The sequence below is a fragment of the Haemaphysalis longicornis genome, unplaced genomic scaffold (genome assembly GCF_048455015.1).
Source record: "Haemaphysalis longicornis isolate Haplotype H1 unplaced genomic scaffold, Haemaphysalis longicornis Haplotype H1 scaffold_3, whole genome shotgun sequence".
Taxonomy (NCBI): Eukaryota; Metazoa; Arthropoda; class Arachnida; order Ixodida; family Ixodidae; genus Haemaphysalis; species Haemaphysalis longicornis.
Window position 1 is genome coordinate 232,792,225 of NW_027526335.1, and position 24,855 is coordinate 232,817,079.

Here is a 24,855-nt window from a genome sequence, read left to right on the forward strand (position 1 = left end):
AGTCCTCGGATCGAAACCTGGCGCCGGATGCTGTTTCTTTTTTAAATATAGAGGAGCTCTGCGGACGCCGCCGCCGCCGCCGCCGGCGGTGGATGGTTTGGGGTCGCTTATAAAGTGCATTCGCACTTAAAAATTGCTGGCTGCATCCATGGTCGCCGCGCAGTTTGCCCCTGAATGTTGCTGCCCCGTCACTTACCAGTCGCCCGCCCCTGACACGCTTTGCACGGACTCGATCTTGGAGGCGGGGTAATGCAGCACCTTCACACTGCCCTGCACCGGGAGAAATGACATGCATGCGCAGTGAGAGACTGCCGGAAAGACTTCTAGCTACCATCTCAGGCATACAATACGGCACACTCCAAAAGTAAGAACGAACTATGGTGAGCAATCTTTCCTGTACCAGTCAACTGAAATATTAAATAAATTAGGAGAAAAATTAAACTTCGACGCCAGTGAACTTACGCTTAAAAAACAGGTCAAAGAAGTGTTACTTAAAGGGCTGGTGAAGAGCTTTTCAAAAAACTTTTGTTGGGGGCATTACATTATGGTTTCCATTACGCTGAATTCGAAAAACATGTTTATTTCATGTGTAAATACACCCAAACTATCTTTTTTCGTCAAAACAAACGACCCCTGCCCGAGGGCACGGTGAGAGCCCTGGCTGCCTTTCGCGATTGGCTGGCGGCATATGACGTCATATTCGGAAGTGCCGGCGCTGCGGGGACCGCACGGCCTGAAGATATCATTCTGTTCCCGTTCAGAAGGCCCTCGGGTGAATGGAGGGCTCACACAAACTTTCCTTAGAATATGAAAGTTTGTGTGTCCACCATCATGAGTTTGTCCACCATCATGAGCCTGAGGGAAGTATAAACAAAAGAGGTTCGCTCGCGGCGAGCTTTAGAAAGGGGTTCTCCCCCGACGACTCATGGCCGACTTGTTTCTCGGGTGCAGGGAAGTTGCGCAGATATTGGTTCGCCGCTTTCACTACCAGCGCTAGCCACAATTCCTAGCGCAATTTTCCAATCCACCATCATTCCCATCTTCGAATGTGGAACTTTGTTTTTACATTTGGACAGGCGGCAACAAGCTCTGTGCAGCGGCCTGCGATGCGCACAGGCAGCGCGGCCGCCGCCGGTCGCCGCGTCGCGCAGAGGTGCTGGTGCCGGGTCGCTGCTCGGCCGGTCAGCGGAACGTGGCATTGCTGCACATACGCATGTTTTAGAATAGGGGAGTTGAACTTTGCTCTCCCCCCGCCCCCCCAAAAGGTAGAGGAACCCAAGCGCAGCACGCTGGTCCCCGAAGCTCCCCAACAGCTCCAGCCGGATCAGGTTGCACGGATCGCCGGTGCTGTTGGGAACTTTAGGTTTAGCACCAAGGGAGATAGTTGGTCGCCGCTATCTCTACGATTGCGAATGACTATCCTTAACACAGTTTTTCACCACATTATCATCCCATTTCTCGCATGTGGAACCTTATTCCTACGTTGATAGTCATTCTAGCGAACGGTGCTGTGCTCATTCTTGCGCGCAGGTAACGCCATCCATCGGCCTCTCGCCGCATCTCTTGCTCGGGCAGGGCCGTCGACGAGCCTCTGCGACCGGTCGGCGCTCCGCATCGCGATACAAATTCGATCACCTCTTTCGAAATCACCTTGGATGACAATCCCTAGCACAATTTTTCACCACACTATCATCCTCTCTTGCACGCTTACCTTGCTTTTCACGACGGCCTTGATACTGGACGGCAGCGAAGAGCGGTCGCTGCCGCGGCATGTGTGGTGCGAGCCGTTTCGTGCGCCGTACGGGCATGCACGACCGGCGAGTGTGCGGAGCGCTTCCGCGCAGAAAACGCTTCATGCTTTCAGCTTGCTTGATTTCTTCTTAAAATCTAGCTATTCAGCTAAGCTGTCGTCACAGCCAACAACGTTGATCGGGAAAACGAGCAAGAAGTTCGGGAAGCCCAGAGCGCCGTGGTCCCACAAATTTTCTAATTCCCTTATAATATCAGAAACTTGTGGTACCTCCGTATTTGTTTGAGCCCGTCACTTCGCGTATGAAGCACAGAGCAGCCGACGACACGGCCGACCCCGCGACTACTCGTGAAGGCACTGTAGTAGCCACGGGCGCTTGGGTAGGAAATCTCTGGTATCCAGGAGTCGGTTTAGGGAATCACACAGTAGCATTACGGTTAAAAAATCGACGCGGAAGGAGCTTAAGATAATGATGATACATAAAGTGCAGATTACACGCCTGCTTAATTCGGAACTTCGCCCAGAAAACTGGGATGCAGCGAAGCGGCGGCGCACGTCGCTGGCCGTCTTGCGAATATGACGCTACTTCCGGTCGCTGCCTCTCAGTTTCTCGCTCTTCCGGCGATGCGGCAGGAAGCAGTGGGCGGGGCGTAGGGTCAACTTTAACGACGAATACCGCTGTCCCCAAGCTAACAATGACCAAAAAAACTTTACAGGCACAAACTGACCAATGTAATAATTGTAAAAAGTAGAGTTTTGCCCGGTTTTAAAAGTGCTTCCCAAGGCCTTTGCTCTTTTAAAAAAAATTGTTAGCCGACGTGGGGTACCTGCGAAGGACACCCCACGCCTTGTTCTGGGCCTGTCGCGCCCGCCTGCAGTCCTCATTCCACCATGGCCTCCTTGGGTTGTGCGGGGCACTGGAGGCCTGGGGAATGGACTTTTCGGCGGCATGGAGGATGTGCGCCGTGATTAGTTGGGTAGCTTCTTCAACGTGTAGGATTCCTAAGGATGTGTGGTGTAGTTTGGATGTTTCTGTAAATGTACTCCAGTTCGCTCTAGCTTCATTGAACCTGTTATGGGAAGGTGAACTGTTCGGGCCTTTACCTATGTATGTTAATGTGGTTGGGAAGTTGTCACTACCATATGGGTTAGTGCCAACATCCCACTCAAGAGATGGAAAGAGAATTGCAGAACCAATAGCCAGGTCAAGATGTGAGTATGTGTTGTGACCTATGTTATGGTATGTAGGCTGTTTATTGTTGAAAAGGCATGCTCCTGAAGATGTTAGGAATTTCTCTATCAGGCGACCTCGGGCATCCATTCTGGAGGAGCCCCAAAGAGAGTTCTGTGCATTAAGGTGGCCTGTCAGAATGTATGGTTCGGGCAGCTGGTCGACCAGCGCCTCCAAGTCAGAGCTCGAGAGCTGGAAGTCGGGAGGGATGTAAAGAGAGCATAATGTTATAAGCCTATTAAAGATTATGGTTTGGATGGCCACGGCCTCTAGGACAGTCTGTAGTTTGACGGTGTGGCATGCCAAGGATTTTCGGGCAATGATGGCCACACCACCGGGGGATGTGCCACCACCATCTCTGTCCTTTCTAACTACCATGTAACTATTCAAGAAATTTGTGTGCCTGGAGTTTAGATGCGTTTCTTGAAGACACATGAGACTTGGCTGATTGGCATGCAGCATCTCGTACACATCGTCAAGATTTTTAAGGAGGCATCTACAGTTCCATTGTATTATGTTTTCTCTTCCCATTCTTTAGTGTGAGAGCTACTGGAGTGCGTATGTTTATGTGTCGTCTTTCGGGGCTGTGACTCTGGGATTGGGCTTTTTGGGCCTTTGTGTAGGCTTAAGCTTGGACGTCGGAGGCCGCTCCTTGCGCTGTGTTGCAGGCAAGAACGGCGCGACGTCCATCTCGTCGTCCGATGCCCTGGGTGTGCTCGTCGAACCGGGCGCACCGGACTTGGCACCCCTTCGAGAGCCCTTCGTTTGAGCCGCCACCGCCGCGGGCGTCGGGGGCGCCAGAAGTGGCACGGGCGGTGCGGTAGCGGTGGGAGCCGGTGCGGGGCCCCCGGTGTCCATCCCCTCGGCACCCTCCAACGCACTGGAGGACGGGGAGGCAAGGGCAGGAGCTGCATCGGTCCCAACAGATACGGTTGGCACCACAACCGCTGCTGGCTCAGCAACCGGTGCGGTGCCGGGCTGGGCTGCCTGAGGCAGCCCGGGGGGGGGGGGGGGGGTGGGGGGGGGCGCGGTGGCGGGACCAAGTCCGACTCACGGTACTGGGTCCCCGCCGAGACCAGACGCCGCTCTGCCCCCCCGGCGAGCCGCGTCGGCGTACCTGCCCAGGGGGAAAGAGCCGAACCTCTTTCGCGCCTCTTGGAAGGTGATGTTTTCAGTGACTTTGATGTTGATGATTTTATTTTCTAGTTGAAACTTTTCACATTTTCGAGAGTAGGCGGCACGGGGTCCCTGGCAGTTGGCGCAGGTGAGGGTTGATGATGGACAATTGTCCGATGGGTGATCATGCTGGGAGCACTTTGCGCAGGTCAGACGGCCACGGCAGGAGTTGGTTCCGTGCCCGAACCGCTGGCACTTAAAGCAGCGGCGCGGGTTCGGAATGTAAGGACGTATGGAGCATCGAATGAAGCCTGCGTTGATATGTTCAGGAAGTGAGGAGCGGTTGAAGCTCAGGATAATATGTTTGGTGGGGATTATCTTATCATCCCTGCGCATCGTGATGCGGCGCACGGCGGTGACGTCCTGATCCTTTAAACCTTTAAGAAGGTCGTCATCTGTCTCGTTTAGGAGGTCTGGCTCAGAGATAACACCCTGCGAGCTATTCAGGCTGAGGTGGAGTGTGACCCTGATGTCCAGATCGACCTTTTTTCGTCTGACCAAGGAGTGTGGTTGCCTGCTGCTTGTTTGTTACCTCGACGAGCGTTGTTCACCTGTGCGTTGTTTTTTTTTGGCATTGTAGGTTTTCCCAATTATTCCGTCAAGGTATTTTGTAATCAAAAATACCGATTGTGAAGCAAGTGGGTGGGCTGCGTCAAGAGATTCGATAACAATGAAACGAGAATAGTTTTCTGGCTTGGGGAAGCTCATGCTTGGAAGTGAAGGAAACAAGACTTCGGTGCGGCCCCTTTTCAGGGACCGATCACGTTTAGGAGGGGGGTTTGATTTTTCCATACGGCATAGAAAAAAGCAGGAAGACGGGGGTACTTTCTTCTTTGACCTTACCCTGGTAGTCAAAGAGGTCCCGAAGCTCACTGCCTGGTAGACAGACAGGGAGCCCATCGGCCGGAGCTTGACCAAAGCTCCGACGGCCACCGTTTACGGCTTCTACCCTTCACCTTTAAACACCTCGCCACGGTTGGACACGGCTTATGTATGGGAGCTCGGGTTCCGCGGTGTCGCTGCTCACCGTCCCCATGAATACTCAAGGTGCCCCGTGCGGGGTTGACGAGCTTGTGGAGGCTCAGAGAAACTCCCAACTTCAACGCCTCAGCTTCACGCCAACTGGCCATTCCGTTCTCCGCACGCTCGGCTACCCTACACCGCTAAATCAAGACCGACCACAACGCCTCCCAACTACCATCAAGCACCGTATCCACGTTTACCCCATACCGCACCATATGAATCCCACCTTAAACCAAGGACGTCGTAATGCGCTGGTCCGCTATCTTATGAAGAAGCTAGCGGATGACCCCCAGGGTCGGTTATACTGACGTCGCCTATGACTCCTGCGCTCGACGCACAACTTTGGTCACCATAAATCACGCTGGCCGAGTCTCCACGGCTGCCACCACGCACACCAACAAAATACAGACGGCAGAAGCTCTGGCAATCGCCTTCGCAGCCACCACCCACGCCAAGCATCCGCACATCACTGTGAGTCTCCGATTCACAGCAGGCATGCCGCCTCTACCAGGCAGGTCTAGCCCCACCCCAGGCCATTCGACTCCTCCAGCCTCTACCTCACGAGACCACCATTACGATTGTCTGGACTCCCGGACACTCCGTCCTTCCGGGGAATGAAGCGGCCCACGCCGCCGCCCGATCTCTGCACTTCCGGCCATTCTCCCCCGATGGTCAAGTGATCTCATCACCCCGCACGAACGACCACGACCTCCTCCAAATTCCTATTGATAATACGTACAATGCCCTTCTGTCCCACTACACCCTTACCCACCGGGTCTAGGGACACTTCACCACCACCCTTTTCTTTCCCTTTCCATTTTGCTCAAATAAACGTTTCCTACTACTACCCCTGACAATATACAGATAGGGTGGTTTCACAAGGTACCTGCAGCGCCGCTCAGTCTTAGATAACCTTTCCCCGGGAGGGAACAATTCCATCGGCCAGACGCGCATCCTGGCCTCCCCAGACAAGCGGCGATAGTTGAAATGCATTCTCCCGGCGGCGCCGGTCTACGCGGGATTCTCACCGGTAGAATCCCGCGTAAGCTCAACCAACCGGCATGAAAGCAAGAACAAGCTGCGGCCTGCTGCGTCGTTATTCTTCTGCCTTTGACCTTCGAGGAAGCTCGTTCCGCTGAAGGGCGGGCGAATTGGCCAGCTTATAGGAAGAGAAACACAGCAGCGACTTGTGGATTTTTGTACTCGAGCCTTGGCATCAAAAACAGCCAAATCGTAGAGATGTAACGTTTGCAGAAGGAACGCCGTTCCTGCCGTTCCTTCATAAACCTAACGAGTTAACGTTACAGTTCCACCGACCCTTAATGAAACGGTGGCGTTACTTCGTTCCACCAATAAGGAACTACTTCTAGGAACGCCGTTTCGTACAACACTGGTTCTTCTTGCGTGAGGGCGACAAAAAAAAGTTCACAAGTACCATAAACAGAACGTTGATGAGCCTGAGGTAACTGTAAATGGTCGCTTCAGCAGGAGCATATGCCAGCGGACGCGAGGAGCGCAGCCGATTCAACGGACGCTGCTGGCCTGGCAACGCCTCGAGAACGAGTAGAAAATTTGTTTTCTATTTTCGCAAACTAAATGATTATTGCTTAACATTTTACACCACACGGTTTACGAACGGCGGGGTACATGTATACTAGCGAGTAGGTGAGGCAATACCGTCAAATAAACAAATTGAGCGCCATGAAAGGACGCGAATCAAGCACCCAATCACAAGTCCGTTGCCTGCTTAGATGTGTAACATAACACAGTCGCATACACGGTGCACGGCCCACATATTTACATAAGATCGTCACTGGCTTCGTTGGTTATCTTCTAGTGCAGGGGTCGTCGCTAATATGAACGCCGACACGCCAATTTTGTCCTCAAAAGGGATTGGACGGCGAGACAATAACAGATCAGAATTCATCGCTTCCAGTAGCATTGTCCCCCATCTTCACACTTCACCAGATTATTGCCAAATATTATTGCCAATTCGCTGATTTGTTTATCTTTTTCCTTCAAAGCCACCCCACCCGATTTGCCGTCCAGCCCTCCACCGTGTCGACTTCATGCAACTCAGCACTACACCTCGAAGCGTTGCCGATCCTTCCTTTAGTCTATTAAGAGCGAACCTGGAAGATATGCAAGAGCGTAATTAAATACGGTGAGAGCATCAAGAAAACGCAACGGCCACTCAGTTCGCCCGACCACTTTGTTTTACGGCCACTACTTTCAGAATCACAAACATATTCGACGCTTCTGACGCTCGCTGCATTTTGTGAAAGAGCCACGGAAAAAACGGAAAGCTAGCGCTGCAATATGTATTCGTAGCGATAACGCAAACCAGCAGTGTTTATTGAAAATGCACGCATAAGTGCGCAGGTGCCCAGAAGTACTGCTCTTCATGTTTGATCGGCTGTTGTTGAAAAGTCCTTTTCATTAAGCGTATAAACAAGAAGCTTTCACATTTAAATTTCACTTCATACGGCCATCGATCGGTGAATCTGCGAGTGGCAGAGCGCCGTCACCGTCCCAGTTTCGTCGACGCTGTAACGTATTTAGCCCTGCAAAGCTTTTTACCCTAATGCCATGTTGTTCGCCGGACGAGATCGGACTCGTCGGGGATGGGCTGGAGACTGTGTAGCAAAACAATCGGCAGTATCGAGCTCATTTTGGTTGTGTCAACAAGGGATCCTATAGGACCACCGCAGCTTTGTACTACCCGGAAGTACTGCCCGGAAGCCGGTTTCGCAACGCCCCCTGGGCAGCGCAGAAGCCCTACACTCCATCATTTTGTGATTACTTCCCCACAAAGCAGTTAGTTCGCAAGCAACGTGCTCTAGCCTCAAAAAGCAAAGCCCTGCCGTGGGAATTATCGTAGAAATGTAGACAACGGAAGTTGTCACTGTGGCTCATCACCGTAGCCGGATGTTACTCCGCGCGGCGCAAATAGTGCCTTACTGGGAATATTTTGAACATATCACGAGCTGTTTTCGCGATTTTTTTTTTACTTAATAGGCCCACAAACTACTGTAGCGACAACAAACAAACTACGTGAGCAAAGGCAGACAGTAGAAAAGGCATTCATAGCAATCTCCTTTCAAAACGCGCGCAGCCGTTGACATCCGGGTCCGTCTCCTAGGCGGAGTGATACCGTACATGAGCTATAGGCTCCGTGCAGTCAAGTTTGCCGAGCGAGCGCAGCGCCATCTACCGCGCCTCCGCGCAACACTGGGTAGGCCGAGCCTCACCGTCCTGGCCAGCCGCCTGCTTTACACACTGTGCCCGCGCCCTTGCAAAGGCGTCTATCAAGTGGTTAGGTGCGCTATAAGTGGCTTACGTTTGTGGGATACTCTGCAATGGCGACAGGATGGAGTGTTATCGACTGAGAGGCGTTAAAAGAAACAAAGCCCAGAAGGAAAGCTACCGCCTTCGCTGCCCTGAATCGTCCGAGTTGGGAAGGCTGGTCACAGCCTCGCAGGCGGCACATGTCTCCGTGAAATTTTTAGAAAATACAACGGCGATGACTACCAAGCAGATTACATGCTGCTGTCAAAGTAAAGTATATCGGTTTGCCAGCTGTTAATAGTCGTAAGCTTACAATAAATTGGTTGGTTTCTCTGCATCGTGCATGCGTCTTCCGCGGCGTTTATAATGAAAATTCATGCGGCACGTAACACTCAGCCGTATTTTAATTGTAAGAGAACTAATTTATGGCTGCAACATCTCACCCCTTTTTTGGAAAAAATATGATTGTTTTTAAACAAAGTAGCGCCATTTGTTTGAAAATAAGCTGTCAAAAAGTCGAAATACCTACGTCAGTTAAGATATAAAAGCAATGCATGTGGGATTTTTGCACTGCAAATAAATGCTGTTCAATAAAACAAAGTCGTTTTAACGGGGCTCACAACAGCAACATCAGAGAACAATAAAAAATAAACGGAGTTTATGACTATTCTAATATTTGGAGGCCCTGCGTACCCCGTAAAAAGGAAGAGGTAGTCTTAAATCGTTCACGGGCATTTCCTGGCGGGCTTGCAGCGAAACCCGTGTACGTTGTGAATGTATTCACGGAAAAGAAGACGGAAGGCACAGAGGTTGAGTCTTCCTTTCGCTCATGAGGCGATACTGCTTGACCTCGTACACGGAGCAAGAAAACGTGCTCGCTCCGTGATATCGGGGTGGGACGAACTGGCACCAGCGGAAACGAACTGTCAGGGGGGAGGAGCAGGACGCATTCTGGGAACGTTTGGCGATAATTCAAGCCATGAAATTGAAAATCGTCGTCAGGTTCGTTTCCCTGCCACGGCGGCCGCTTTTCCGATAAAGGCGAAAAGCGAAAACGCCCGTGTGTTCGAGATTCCGGAAACGTGAAAGATCCCCAGGTAGTCAAAATTAATCCCGATCCCTCCACTACGGCGCGCCTCATAGCCTGTCTGGCGTCGGCGGGTTGAACCGCACAATAAATCAATCGAAAATCACCGCCAGTTCGTTCGCAGTTCTCGATGCTTCGCACCCGCCTGATACACATTGGAGCCCGCGTATTTAAGGTAATTATACTTGCTTTGAAGTCAATGCTCTAGCACGTAGCGCAGCGTACAGACCGCACTACACCCAAACAATCGATCCTGTGAGACGGAGCACCGTACTCGCAAAACCACGGTGGTCCGATTTCAAGAATACAAACAAAACGGCTTCTCTCCAATGCTGTGAACAGCTAATTAATTTGTGCTTTCTAGCTGAAACACAAATTCACTGGAAAAAAAACAATGTGGAAACGTGAAAACGTGCACACGAAATGCTCCACCTGGTTCTGGCTATGCTGGGAAGTCAATATCGCTTGACCCCTTCCTCCGTACGCGTAGTCAACAGTTCAGTCCTTCAGTCTATTCCTAGCCCGGTGCGGTAGAATTACTGCCGTATGTTTTAGTTAATTTAAAAGTTAAAAATTGCGTATTCTACATTTCATCGGTGCCGCCAATCAGGAGCGCAACCGAAACACGAGCACGCTAGCGAGCGGCGGCCGACTCAGTATTTTTCTTTCTCCCCGATGGCGGCGCTGGGTGTCGCGGCTCAGTGTCGCCCTCTGTTCACTGCACAGCGCCTATTTGCCGTTCTTAGCTTGTTCGCGAGTATAGTTCGAACTCCGGCTAATTCGAACAGATTTGCTATCCCCTCGGAGTTGGAATTGACGAGGTTTGACTGTATTTTGATTTTAGCCTCTAAGAGTTCTTGAGAGCTGTTACTTTTTACCGTCGAACAAATTGCAGCAAACGGCATCGATCCACTGAAACGTTACCTTATTGCTTCTTGCGATAAGACTGTGGAAAGTATTTCCCCGCCATTCGCATTGTTAGTTCGATAATCCGGAATGTGGTTAACTGCGTATTTTCGCAAGTGCTGTGATTTCCCAAATAGCCAGCTTGTACTTGGCACCTAAAGCGGCGTTCACACGACGGAGGAAGAGGCGTGCGTAGGCGGGCGTATATGTGACGTCAACAGCACGTGACCGGATTATCCGTCCTGGCGGCGCATCCACACTTGCGGAGCTACGCGGAGTGACTAGCAGACGACAGCGCCGAGGAACAGGTTCCATTCCCCGCCGAGGGTCACCGCCGTCGAGCGAAAACATGCGGCGGCATTTTCTTTCGCGGAGCCTCCGCGGGCTATCCCCACCGAGGGGCGGAGCCTAAAACAAGTCACGTGAGCGGGTCCCGCGGGCCAGAAAGAGAGGGTTTCTCCGTCGTGTGAATCCCGCCTAAGCGGCGCACCTTTGGATGTTTGCCGCGCTGCCCGCAGTACGGCAAGGACAATAAGACCCTGTGCCAGCTTATTTATTTTAGTCCTTAATGAATTGTTTTCTGCCCTTAACTTGCAGGAAACAGGGCCCCACCATGTGAAGTCCTCTTTAGAGCCCCTTCTGAATTTGCTTGGGCAGCCTGTGCGAAATATGCCACATGTTAAAGTTGCCATGAAGACAACACACAACTTTGATCTGTAAAAACACGGCTTTCTCTCGACAACAATCGCAAACTTCAAGCAAACTCTCGCGATAAAGGAAAACCGCTAAAGCAGTGGCTGCTCCACAGCCACTCTTCGGCGATTTCTTCATGACGTCGCACAATTTTGTCTTCGCGAAAGGCGGCTCCTGACCAAGGCCACCGCCAAGAATTGTGATTGCGCGATTGCATGTGGGGCCTCCAGTTCCATTCGGTCATATCCCTTAATTTAATGCTAACGTGCATTTTGTAGTAAACTGGATTTATTACTTGGTTGTAAACAAACAAGGTTTTCTGGCGTGTCAGTCCGGCGCTCGATCCGCAAAGACGTCGATAACCCCGTTTTAAGTACTATACACCATATTACGTCACCCCTGCCCACACAACGTTACTTTAGCGCGAAATATGAAAGTTTTTTTAATATATTTATTGCAGTTTTTCGGTTAAATGAACGTCTTTCGTGGCTCGAAAGGACCAAGGCTAGTTCCCTAGGTGAACAAAGTGGTATTTTGTCTTCACGACCTCCTCAACGATCACTCCCATTTTAAAGTGCAGCCCGTTCCGCCTTTTCGTCTGATATTTCGATCGTCCCATGCTGATAGCGTTGCTGGACGTTTCTACTTTTCTAACTAGGAAAGTGCCCAGGTGTCACAACACAGTGCTTTCGAGCAGGCCAACATGCGATACACAGCGCGTATAGGTGAATCGGAGCACTCACAGTGTCTGTGCGTACAGACTTCTCGATGAGCAGCGCCCCTTGGGATCCCAGGGTGACCAGCACCAGCGGGATGTGCTCGGCCAGCTGACTGCCCAGGTACGCGCCTTCCTCGACGGCGTCCAGCTGAGTGGCGCACTGCACGCCTGCGTTGTTGCAGAGGCGGAGAGGCGGAGCGCATGAATGTGGGGGCGCTCAGCCGTGAACATTGGGTATGTTAAGCGCAGAAAGTAGGGCGAGCTTGAAGTTTGAAGTTTGCTTTATTTGACCACAAAGCAGTGCGAGCGCATACAAAAAAATTGCAAACATAACAGCAACAGCGCAGTGTGGCGTGGGAAATGGGGAGAAAGCTGCGCCGATGCAGCTTCACTAATCCCCACCTTTGAAAAAAAAAAAAAAAAAGCAAGGCGGCAGGCAAGCAATGCAATTATTTCGTAGCAAATAAGGCTTCCGCGGTTTATAGAAAATGCGTATATTTTTGTATATAACAAACACATTCAGAGCACAACTTTGTTATGACCGCACAAATAATTTGTAAAACAATTTGTCTATCGTAATACTTTTTGTTTGAACTCATCGTACCAAGAAAAGGCGAAGGACTGCAACACCATGTATACAGTGCACATTGGCTCCGACGTTAATGGCCGCTTCCGCTGTAAGAATCACCCCGCTTTACGTATTTGTCCCATATTGTATGCATGCCATATGGAAGATATGTCACACTGGCCAAGCAGAGAAGAATCGTGGACCTGAAAATCAATCAATCAATCAATCAATCAATCAATGAATCACTTTATTCCAGTTTTTTTACAGGCAAAAAAAAACTGAGGACAGCAAGAAAAAATCAGTCATTAAAGACTGCTTGACGAGCCACGCCACCCCTACATGTCAGAATACGCAACAACACTGTGCCATCAAGAAAAAAAAATTGTCATTCTTTAGAGGAAACAAAAACAGCACACTCGAAACATTTGTTCACAACCAATATGTACACTTCAGAAGCATTTGTTCATACAAGCATATCACGAAATATAAGGCGAAGTAAAAACGGATACACTGGCTAAAAGCAGCAGTTAAAAAGTTTTAAATGCAAGAAACAAGACTCTTCGGCTTCGCTACTGAAGCTTGTTCAGACGGGCTTCCGACTTCATTAAATATAAGGCACTTTCCATAGGAAGCAATGACAGTCAGTTTTATACAAAAATGTATTCACATCTTATGTTACAAAGGTATTGCGAAGTGCAGTAAATGACATGCGGGTCACGTCTTCATACAATGGCGTGTTGAGATAGGTTGGAAGAATGTGCACTAGCCATAATTTGTTCTAGACCGTGGTAAGAAAAATTTATTTCTTTTGCGAGTCGTGTACGGATTGTGATAATGTGTGAGCGTTACGAAACTAGAAAAGCAGGGGGCATTTCGGCTGACTGCTTTCTTATAGAAGAAAACAAATTTGTAGTCGAATATGCGGTCAATTTTCACAATTTTATGCTCTGGTACAAAGGAAAAGTTGTGGAATCATACGACACATTTGCAACCGCAAGAAGTAGTTTCTTCTGTAGACTTACAAGTTTTTGCGTATTTGTTAAGGGGGGACGCGGCCTCTGACAACTGAAAAATCGCAAAATAAGCGATTTCTGGATAACCATGCATTTAGGTTGTATATGTCATAAACTAGCTTTTCTGAAATTATCAGCCCCTAATTCATCGTACAAATGTCAAAAAATGAATATATAACCAGCCGCGGCATCTCCCGAGCAGTGTTGTACGCGTTCCTCTAAAATAGGACCGAAAGCTCGTTCCTCGTTCCTTCCTATTTTTTTATTTGATTTGATTTTTTATTTCTTGGCAAAAACTAATGGGAGGCTGAGACTAAAGGCGAACGTGGCCTAACAGAGGCCTCAGCCACCCGATTTACAGCGTACATAACAACACGTCTGTTCACAAATTTAAGCATGATAGCACAATCGTAATTGAGAAATAGCACAAAGCAAAGTCATTACTACATTACTTATGTATTATACAAAGCATAGGTCTCAAATTCACAAAGGGATCACAATGTACACATAAACGCAGTAATTCGTACGCGTGAACTTTCATCAGTTACACTACTATGTCACAATTACGTATTAATATATTTTTGTTTGTAATTGTTTTTAATTTTTACCTTTAGGGGAACATGTAGACATAAACTTCGAACCATATTTTATATATCAGTATTGCGAGCGTTTTGCCTAAACGTGTTGTACCACCAAATTTTAAGTCTGTAAAAAGCCTGCTGTAGGCTTTCTCTGTATGCAAGGACCATCAACACGAAGTGCTGGGTACAGCATGCGCTTAATATATATTTTAGTTCGCTTCTAAAAAGTACCTAAAAGCTCTTCTGGAGATCGGGAACCATCGCTAGCGCTACTAACCATGACTTCAGTGAATTGCCAGCATAACAAAGTTTGTGACGTCATACCACGTTTGCGACTCGATCGACGTCAACGTGAACTCCAGTTACCACAGTTTGTATGGTCGCTTGGTCGTTTGGACGGCGACGCGACGCCGACGAGTCGCCAAACCGTCGGCCAACTGCCGAATCGCCAGACCGCGTTGTCACACTACGCCGACGGCGACACAAACACGTCGGCCGATGGAAAGTCGCCGTAGTGTGACTGACTCGCCGACCGAAGACGCCAACAAAACCGGTCGCCTGACGCGTCGTGGGAATCGACCGAGAAGCGAAAACTGCGCCCCGACAACATTCGTGCCGCAATGAACGCGGCTCTATTTTGTTAGTTTATGGAGTGTATTAAACTCAGTAAGGTCCATGAAGCCCACACAACTCAACACTAGCGCTAATGCGATCCGTATTTTGGCGTTCGACGCTTCGGCCGTGCTCTTCGGCGACGCCGCTAACCCGGAATGCGTGTGCGATCGGCTCGCCTGTAGAAAATATAAGGTCAGTTTCGTGCAGAAGAAGAGTTACGTAGGGTAATTTGTGTAATAAGAGATCAGTATCGGCAAAGGTTTTTAACGTAAAACGTAAAACCAAAGTACGGCAAGCACCATCCCTACAGTGCAAAATCGCAGTCGCAGCCGGGCACACTTGTTTTTGCGAGCGCTTTCGCGAAGCAGAGTTGATGGCGATAAGCTATTGTGGGGGCTTCGCGGAACCTTGCTGCGCAAGCGCTATTTAAGAAATTTGGGTTTACAAGCCAGGAATTCTGTAAACTAGCTAGTAAACACCGAAGTACGACTCCAAGGATGGGCCTCCATCTAGTACACCGGCTATTTCGCGTACTGAAACTATTTGTGCGGTGGGGCAGTGGTCTCGCGCGTCGCGCCTGCGCGGTCAACGTCGCGAGTTCAATACGCGGCGGGGGCAGCTTTTTTTTTTTCTTTTCTTTTTTCTGATCGGTTTTTTTAAGGGGCATGGTTTGCATATCCAATTGCATTTCCATGGTTTGCATATCCATGGTGTTCATTTGTCTGCATCCGAGGATGCAGACAAAAGCTCTATTCGATTCAGACGCGATTCCCTGCAACGCCTGCACCGTTGCACGGTGCGCTGCACCAAAGCGCTCGATTCGCCGCTGCAGGAATGGTGCCGTGCACCGCGTCGCTCGATTTCTCATGGTGCGGCAGTGGTGCCGCCGCTGTGCAGAGAACCGCTGCACCTGCTACGGAGAAGGTGCAGCGATTCGGTGCCGTGAGCGTTGGGGCGTTGCGGGTTGGCAGGCGGCTACCGGCAGTTGCGGGGATCGCGTGAAAATGCCCGTCGAGCTCGAAGATACGCGAGACGAACTTAGCGTCGCCGCTGATGCGCTAGACGCAACCCAGATGGCCGTAAACATCCAGTTGTAGAGGACGACAGGCGAGGATGATTAGCAGACGACTGTGCCTGCACCTCGCTCGATCGTAAACACGCAGGGGCTCTGCTGACGGTGCAGCCGTGATGCACGGCACCGCGGAACCACACTGCTGCACTGCACCAGCCCCACAGAACTTTCTCTGCAACGTTGCCGTGCACCCCTTCTGAATCGAATGGAGCTAATGAGTCCGTGTCGGAGCTGTCGCGGCTTGACATGAGCAGTCGGCGTGTTTACTTCCGTGGTGAGGCACGTGTGAGCGGGAGCAGACGCCGCAGTAAAGTCGCAGCGTACCGCAGCGCCGCATGGTACACACACGTGGCAGAGCGTCCTCGCAACACTGTGACGTCACTGCTTGAATCAGCGCCCAGAAACCGAAACCGAATCCTGTTCACATGAATCGTGCGATAATAATTTTTTACTCAGAATATGTGCATGTGAGAGCATGTATCATGCTTCCTAACGAAATATAAAACTTTTGCAACAATGAATGCACAAGCAACAAATTTGGTGGCACAACACCTTTAAGTAACACTTCTTTGACCTGTTTTTTAAACGTAAGTTCACTGGCGTCGAAGTTTAATTTTTCTTCTAATTTATTTAATATTTCAGTTGACTGGTACAGGAAAGATTGCTCACCATAGTCCGTTCTTACTTTTGGAGTGTGCCGTATTGTATCCCTGATATGGTAGCAAGAAGATTTATTGTTTTATTGTGGGTCTTTTGCTTATAAATGGTGTGCAGAACCTTCATGTAATAGATTTGGTCAGCTCGAAGCATTGAATATTCAGTAAATAAAGGACTTGTCCTCAAATCCGCGTAACAGCCACGATAATTTAAATATATCCGCAAAATTCTTTTTTGCAATACAATGAGCCTGTTATAATTAGTTTTAGTTGTGGTCCCCCACACCAAAATCCCGTAGCATAGTTTCGAATAAATGCGAGCATTGTATAAGTTGTGTTTCAACCATAGTGGTATCAAATGGCCGAATCTATATATGAGACCTATACTTTTAGAGAGTTCGGAGGACAGGTGAGCAATATGCGTATTCCACGAAAGTTGTTCTTGAAACCAAATACCTAAGAACTTCTGTACTGTCAATCGGTTTAACTTGGTTCCGTTGAATATAATGGGGATTTCTTTCTTGACATTTTTATTGTACGGCCTAAATATCATGTAAGTTGTCTTTGTAGCGTTAAGTTGCAATTTATTATCTAATAACGAATTTGATAATCGCTCCAAGTAAACATTTACCATTGAGTGAAGTTTAATTATATTATCAGATGTGAAGAAAACGAGTTCCCGTTACAAGTTCCTTTATTGCGGAACTGGAAGGCGTTTCAGTTCCACTTCGAAAATTGGAACGTGTCGTTATATTAACGTTACGATTAGGTTTTTAAATTAAAATATATTGGATAATCATGGGGCGAAATTAAGAGAGACATTTAAAACTCACATCTAACTACGTATATCATACGAATATTAACACCGCCCGCCGCAGATTATCTGGAGCTAAAAATAATCAAAAGAAACGCTCCGAGGCGCATTTTTTCAGGGAGCACAGAACAAACTCCAGGCGGGTCTAGGACACTCCGGCGCAGGATGTTTCGGTGAGGAAATTTCGGTGCACGGACATTTCTGTGTACGGACATTTCGGTGTACAAACTTTTCGGCGACCAAATTATCCGGTTCTTGCCTGTTTGCGACAGCCGTTTATTTTTATTTCTGCTAAACGTGGGTTAGGACAACAATCTGGAGCAGTGAATTTGTTTTGATTGATGCCCTCTTTGACCTTTGCCAGGCATTTTTATATATACTACATTTATATATTTTGTTTATTACCTCTTCTTGCGGACACCTGTTATGCAGCCGACTGAATTCCTTAGCACACGTTTTTTTTTTTTTTTCATTTACGACAGGTTATTAATTTATATTCGCTCTTTTTTGGCTAAGACAATAAACCGGTGTTTACGATGGTCTAACGCCTTTTTGTACTTTTTTAAATCAGTCACCCTCAAATTACATGAATTACATGCACACTCTCAATATCCAAAACGTAACAAACATTAGCTAGCCCCAGAATGCAGAAAACCTTATGAAGAGTATTACCAGAGTCCTTCAATGCTTTAAGCATTGAAGGACTCTGGTATTACGTAGGCTGGGCTGCCTTGCTAAAATGAATTTGCGGAAACTGGTCTAGGATATTGTCGTGGAGGAGGAACGGGCATTTTTGAAAACAGCTGCAGCTTCTAATGTCCTAAATGCTGATTAAGCGCGTACGGCTTGTGCATACAAATTCCACCTATTCTGTTCGGGACAACCAACCTTCGTTTTATGTTTACATGCCTACATTCGCCACATTTTAATTCTTTGTCCTAGCGACCCCTCCACCCCCCCCCACCCCCCCCCCCCCCCCCCCCCCGCCTGTACGCTCGAATTTCGACCAGATTTCTTTTTCAGTCATATTATTTTCGGTTTCCCCTGAAAATCCTACAGGCGTGGTGGAGTTCACGGTCTCCGAAGCGTCACCGCAGTGATACAGTAAAAAGCTTTGCATTCACCATGGGCGCAGGAAACATCTATAATGTGCAACAAAAAAGGAGGAGGAGGAGAAAAGCGAAAGGAAAGGCCAAGAGGGTATCCAGGCTTAGAGCCCGGATTGCTACTTGGCACTGGGGAAGGCGTGTTCGGGGAATAAAAGAGATGGCAGGCGAAAAAGGGGGGATAGGAGCGGGGTCGCGCACACACTTTAGTCCCTTCGTGGGCACTAGAGTCTCTCAGCTAAACCTGTGTCCTTCATAAAACGCAGAAGGGCTTTGCCACCCAAAAAGCCATCGAGAACACAATGGCCACTACTGTTTGCTGGCTACGCCCTTCCGCGTGTCGCGGTCATACCCACGGTGCCCCCACTCCAGGAATCGCTCTTTCCTCGCCTTCAGACGCCCTCTTGGGAATTACCCAAGCTTCAATTCGCGCATATCATGGACACCCCAGGCGTACATCCTTTCCTCACATTATAAGCAGCAAAAAATTGAGTAGGTTAGTGTGACGAGAGCGGCAACAGTCGTCTTCAAGTTTTCGAAGTCCAGTCGACGCAATGGTGAAGCGCAAGTGACACCCCTCTCTCTCTCTACCGAGGGGGCTGGTAGCCGGCGGGGCTCAGCCTTCCCCTCCCCTAAGTAACGCCACCGTAAGTGCGGTCGTTGGTTGGCTATAGTTTTAAGTAGAACTGACACCGAATGCAACGAAGGAGAGATTGATTGAGAAAATAATTAAAACGAAAGGCACACGCGCTTAATCGACCTCGTTTTTCTTTGGTTGTTTTTTCGCGGATGTTTTGCTTCGGGCGGGGGGGAGGATGGACTAAAGCAGCAGCGTCTTGCACCGTTGGGTGAAGTGAAAGCAAAGCGCTTTGGTAACACTTAAAGTATTAGGGTTGTTCACATGAATAATAAAATAACGAAAAAAGGTTGAACGGATGCAAATTAACAACGTATCATATCAAGTCATATTCAAGTCAAAAATCATATCAAGTCACGAAATTAAAATATTAAAGCTAACATATTCAAAGAATGCCTGGGACATCCCCTGACTCAAAATGTCTGGGCCAAGACGTCGTGCACCAAAATGTCCGTGCACAGAAATGTCCGCACCGAAAGGTCCTGGACCGAAATGTCCGACACCGAAATGCCCGGATCCCGTTGCACTCCGTCCGTCCCATTGGTTACGTCGTTACAGGGTTGACCGGGACCGGTCTGCGCCTGCGCGCGCGGAAGGGCGAGGAAGCGCGGGCATGGCGAAGGCAGGCCCGCGGAACTAATCCCCCTACCGCAAAGAATGCCCTAGTGCCCAGACGGGTCCCGGCCAACCCGGTAACAACGCATACGACAGAACGGACGGACTGCTAAAACTCTCTAGTCTTTCCCCGCCAGGGAACAATTCTATCGGCCAGACACGCATCCTGGCCTCCCCAAACACACGATGGAAGGTGAAAAACATTCTCGCGGCTACGCTATTCACCCTTCGAACGCCGCGTGAGCAACCAGCATGAAAACAAGCACAAGCTGCGGTTATTCTTCTGCCTTTGACCTTCGAGGAAGCACGTACGGCTGAAGGGCGGGCAAACTGATAAACGCAGTAGCGCCTTGGGGATTTTTGTACTTGAGCCAAATCCTAGCGATGTAACGGCAGAAACGCCGTTCCTGCCGTTCCTTCAAAAACCTAACGAGTTACCGTTACAGTTCCACCAACCCTTAATAAAACGGTGGCGTTCCTCCAAAAAGGTACTAGTTTCAGGAACGCCCTTCCTTGTAACGCCGTTCCGTACAACACTGCTCCCGAGGAGCGAGCAAACGCGAAACGGAACCAAATTTCGCGCGAACGCAGCCGCCATGCCGCTTTCCGTAGATCCGCCATTTTTATCTTGTTTTTTTTTTTTATTCTCGCGGTTTTTTTTTTTTTTTTTTTTTCCGCCGTTACTGCTGGCGGCCGAGGCAGCGCTTTCGAGTTTCCCGCGTCCCGTGTGTGAAGCTACGATTGGACCGTGCGCGCGCTGCTCGAGCTGACGCGCGAATGCTATTGGCTGCTGTGCGTGTTGACGCGCACTTCTCCCCGGCCTGCGGCCTGCGCCGCTCGCATCCACCAGATTCCCCGCGCCATCGTCTGCTTTTCGCCGCTCCTTTGTTGTTCAGCCTCACTGTTAAAGACGATAAGTCTTTCTTGGGCTACTTCAACACAGAAATTTTGGTCTGTCTGTATGCCTGTCTGTCCGTCTGTCTGTCTGTGACTCGATTCAGCCACCCGGCCAAAGTAAAATTTATATTGGGCAATAATCTTATATACTCACAGCCACATGTAAACGTCTAAGCCCGGTTTATATGTTCATACTTGTCAACTTTGTTGAACAAGAACAACACAGTACTCAAATATAAGACAGGAAATTAGTACACAAGGGATATTTACAGTGTTCCTTTATTAAAAAATTCATGGATGCTCGGTTTTTCGATAGCAAATGATATTCTACATCTACTGCAGAAAACTGCCGCCTCCTGGCGGCATATGAAAAATCACGCGCCAACAGCAACGAAAGGTTCCACTAGCTAGGTTCCACATTCTGCTTGGAACGCACGTGGAGCACGGCAACGCGGTTCTATAAACCTTCTAGTCGGCCGCCTCCATTCACGCGCGTCTCCGCTGTACTGCAGCGTTGGCATCGAGGAACCCGGCCTGTAGCAGTGGAACGCGGTAAATTCATCGCCTTGCGCAGAGCTTTAGTGTGTTTACCTTGGGATGAGCGAGACGGTACAGGAACAGCATGAGAGGTGAGCGGGAAACCAAAGGGGGCATTTCCTTGGCAAATGTCTACAGAGACTATCGTAATTTGACAACATTTGCAACGAAAGGAGCAGAAACGTGGCCATTTTTTTACCACCTTTTCTTTCGCTTGTCCGCTCATTCTACTTAGTTTTTTTGCCGTGCTTACGATCGCTGACGTAGTTCAATAGTTCGGAGTAGCCTGCCAGATCGTGCACGTGATCGGACACGATGCGCGGAGTGACATAGGACGCTACACGCATTCGGTGCCCGGGAGCGTTCCATGAAGCTCGTTCGCATGGCCAAGAAGAAGGTGGCGCAGAGCATCGCTAACGAGGGTGTCCGCGCTTCCAACGACGTATCTCCTGCCCTGTCTGTGCAAGACTTCGATGCTGCGAGTGTGCCGGCGTCTCGAGCGCATCGACCTCAGCGACCGCGGCATCCGTCTCCGGTCTCACATCAACCTCGACAAGCGGGAACGTGTCGCGTACAGTTCATTTGGAGACACATTTCCTGACACGCGAACAGGTTGAGGCGGCGAACAGACAACGTGCTGCTGTTCAAAACGAATTTGGTGCTATGCCGGCGACCCAGAGGAAGTTCCAAGCCACGGAGCCCTACCCTGTGCCTGCCATCGTTACAGGTGAAGCAAATGCAAATAGTCCTGTGGTCCCTAATGCCCATGGAGCAGCATGTTTCATTGATTGCTGTCGAGACAGCACTGCATTAAGCCACGCTGAGGTACAATGCGAGCTGCTACAGGGCTACTCGAGAAATATCCGCGTCTGTGGGGCTCATCACACCAGGCCATGTAGCCCTCCAGCGAGCTGCTGAAACAGACGCCCTCCGCATGAACAAGGCCAGCAAACGAAAGCAGGAGAAGATGGAAAAGCAACAGAGGAGGAAGAAATTGCGCCAAGACCCCTCTAGCTGTGCTGCGGGGTCATTTTAGAAGTGAAAATGTGTACACAAACTTTGAAGGCCGTTTTCTCAAAATGAACTTTTTCCCTTTTGTGACTCCTTATCTCAGTGATATCTCAAGAAGTGCTTGTCAGATTTACATCCCGTTTTCTTTATTCGGTCCCTTAATAAATATCCGAGTGCAAGACAAGCCGTGTTTCTGAAAATTTTGGTTTCTTAATTTTGTAAAAAATCAAAACAAAATCATGTTTGCATGTTTGATCAGCAACATTAATTTTAGTGTTGTGGTAAAATTTTTCCGGTAAAAAATTTAGAAAAAGGGCTCTGTCTTGCCTAAGGTACATATTCAGGAATAACCATAATGAATTTCATAGTCGCAGCACGCTTTTCTAATTCTCCAGGACTGGGATAAGAAGCCCATACAAACCACCGTGGTATACCCTCATAACTTGAGAACTAACCTAAGTAGCTCGATGAAACTTTGCACTTTTTCTAGTGTTGATGCTATCACAATACCCTGAAAATTTCATTCAGATATCTCAAGAAACAAAACACTAAAAAACAGTAACTGACATGGAAATAAAAAAAGGCATAATAGAGATCAAATTTAGTTTTTACAGGTAACAGACCTTTGTTGCGCCAAATTATCCCATTAAACCTTGAAAGTTCGACCCAGATTTTGCTTACGTGGCCGTTCCACAACATAGTAGCAGTAAAAACTACGCCAAGTGATGTAAAATTGTCAACATATTCAATGGCACTATTCTTTAAAAAAAGACGAGGCGGGTTCAAAACATGTTTTCCTTTTGGATGAAATATTACAGCCTTAGTTTTTCCCCTGTTTATTTTCAAGGAATGATGGAAATGATGTCTGGTAATGATAAATAATAAATGATAAATAATAAATAATAAATGATATTCTGTTAATGATATCAATACCCTATTGGCCGCACTTGTTAGTTCAACAATATCACGGGAAGAGAGCAATATGCTGGTGTTGTCCGCATAAATTATATATTTCACGGCCTTACTAATGTTGCAAATTACATTTATTTACACGTTAAAAAGAAGGGGTCCTAGAAGGCTGCCCTGTGGTACACCATTTCTAATATTCAGGTTTTCAGAGGGACAGTACCAATACAACGTATTGGTAGCGGAACTGAGGTAGGATGTAATAAGTTTGAGGGAGTGGCCACGAACACCATAGTGCTTGTTTTTTTAAGGGGATCTCCTGATTCAAACAATCGAACCCTTTACTGAAATCGACGAAGATGCCTAAGGTAAGAAACCGCGATTCAAAATTTTTTAGAATGTACTCCTTTTGGTCAAGTAATGCGTGCTCAGTAGACCAGTTTCTAGTAAAGCCATACTGGCAATCAACCATCACAGAGTATTTTAAACGGAAGTTATATAACCGTCGACGAATTAAGCATTCGAGCCCTTTAGAGAAAAATGGAAGCACAGATATTGGTCTATAATTTCCAGGTACATTTTTATTGCCTTTTTAGTAAATTACCGCTACTCTGGCACGTTGCATGCCAAAAGGATATTGTCCCAAATTGAGTGTTAAGTTTAGATGTACAAGAGGCAAGGTACAATTAAAGGCAGCACGTACTTTACCGGCCGGCTTTGAACATTACATGAATCAAGGCTTTGGGTATCTTTCAGACTACTGCACACTGAAAAACCTCGAATTCATCGGTAGGTTCAAGAAACAGATATGGTCCCACCCTGTCGCCCAGAAAACGGTAAAAACCAGGGTTGTAATGACTGTCGCCAACTTCACAGAAAAATTTATTGAAAACATTGGCGAGAAAGGAACCTGTCAGTTCTTTGCCGTCAATGTTCACACTTTTGATTTGCTGAGAGACTGTGTTTCAGTTTAGAAGTGCTTCTAGCCTCTAGCCTCTTCCAAGTGAGGTTTTTATCGAACAGGCGCTGGTAGTAGGCAACCTTCGATAACCGGATTTCTTTGTTTGGCCGGTTTCCCAAAGATTTGTATCGAACTAAATCCTGCGGTTCTGTACTCTTCGGGAATTAAGCGAACAGTTTGTTTTTCTTTTTTACCTGTCGAATAAGGCGAGCAGTCATCCATGGTTTACGAGCATTTTTAGGGGACACGATATCGACAATCGGGAAACATTCATGGTAAATAGGGAGAAAAAGTCGGAGAAATTCATCATAAGCATCGTCAGCTGTGGCTTCCTGAAAAACAGATGACCAGTTGACTAGTGCAATGTGATTCTTAAATTGGTCAAGACGTTTCTCCGAAATGAGCTGTCGACGTGCTTTTAATTTATGTTCGGGGGAGCAACAATAGGTAGGTGGTCGCTAATATCGACTGCAATACGACCTGCATGAAACATGTTTTCATCGTTTGTTAGAATTAAGTCCAGACTAGTAGAAGCACTAAGGGTGACACGTGTGGGGCCCCGATATTACGAAAACTTGCCGACTGTAGAGTAATTAGCAATTGTTCTTGCACGGGACTGCTTGCGCTCACATCATTGCGCTCAATATGCAGAAAACTAAAGTAATGCTTAATAACCTCGGGAGAGCACAGCAGTTTGAGATAGGTGGCGAGGCAGTGGAAATGGTAAGCGAATATATCTACTTAGGCCAAGTTGTAACCCCGGATCCCAACCATGATGCAGAGATAATTAGACGGATAAGAATAGGCTGGAGTGCATTCGGCAGGCATTTTCAGATAATGAATGACAGGCTACCATTGTCCCTGAAGAGAAAAGTGTGTGACAGCTATAGATATTATCGGTACTCACCTACGGGGCAGAAACTTGGAGACTCACTAAGAGGGTTCAACTTCAGTTGAGGACGACTCAGCGCGCAATGGAACGAAAGATGATAGG

General features: G+C 48.3%; 1 protein-coding gene across 1 annotated transcript in view; it reads right to left on the reverse strand.

Annotated features, from left to right (window-relative positions):
- LOC144175765 (uncharacterized) overlaps positions 1–24,855 on the reverse strand; it is a 419,826-nt gene that overhangs the window by 15,510 nt on the left and 379,461 nt on the right. The window contains exons 6-7 of the mRNA XM_077704781.1: positions 11,898–12,040; positions 197–270 (exon numbers count right to left, since the gene is read on the reverse strand). Coding sequence (XP_077560907.1) covers positions 197–270; positions 11,898–12,040 — 217 coding nt within the window. The remainder of the gene's footprint in view (positions 1–196; positions 271–11,897; positions 12,041–24,855) is intronic.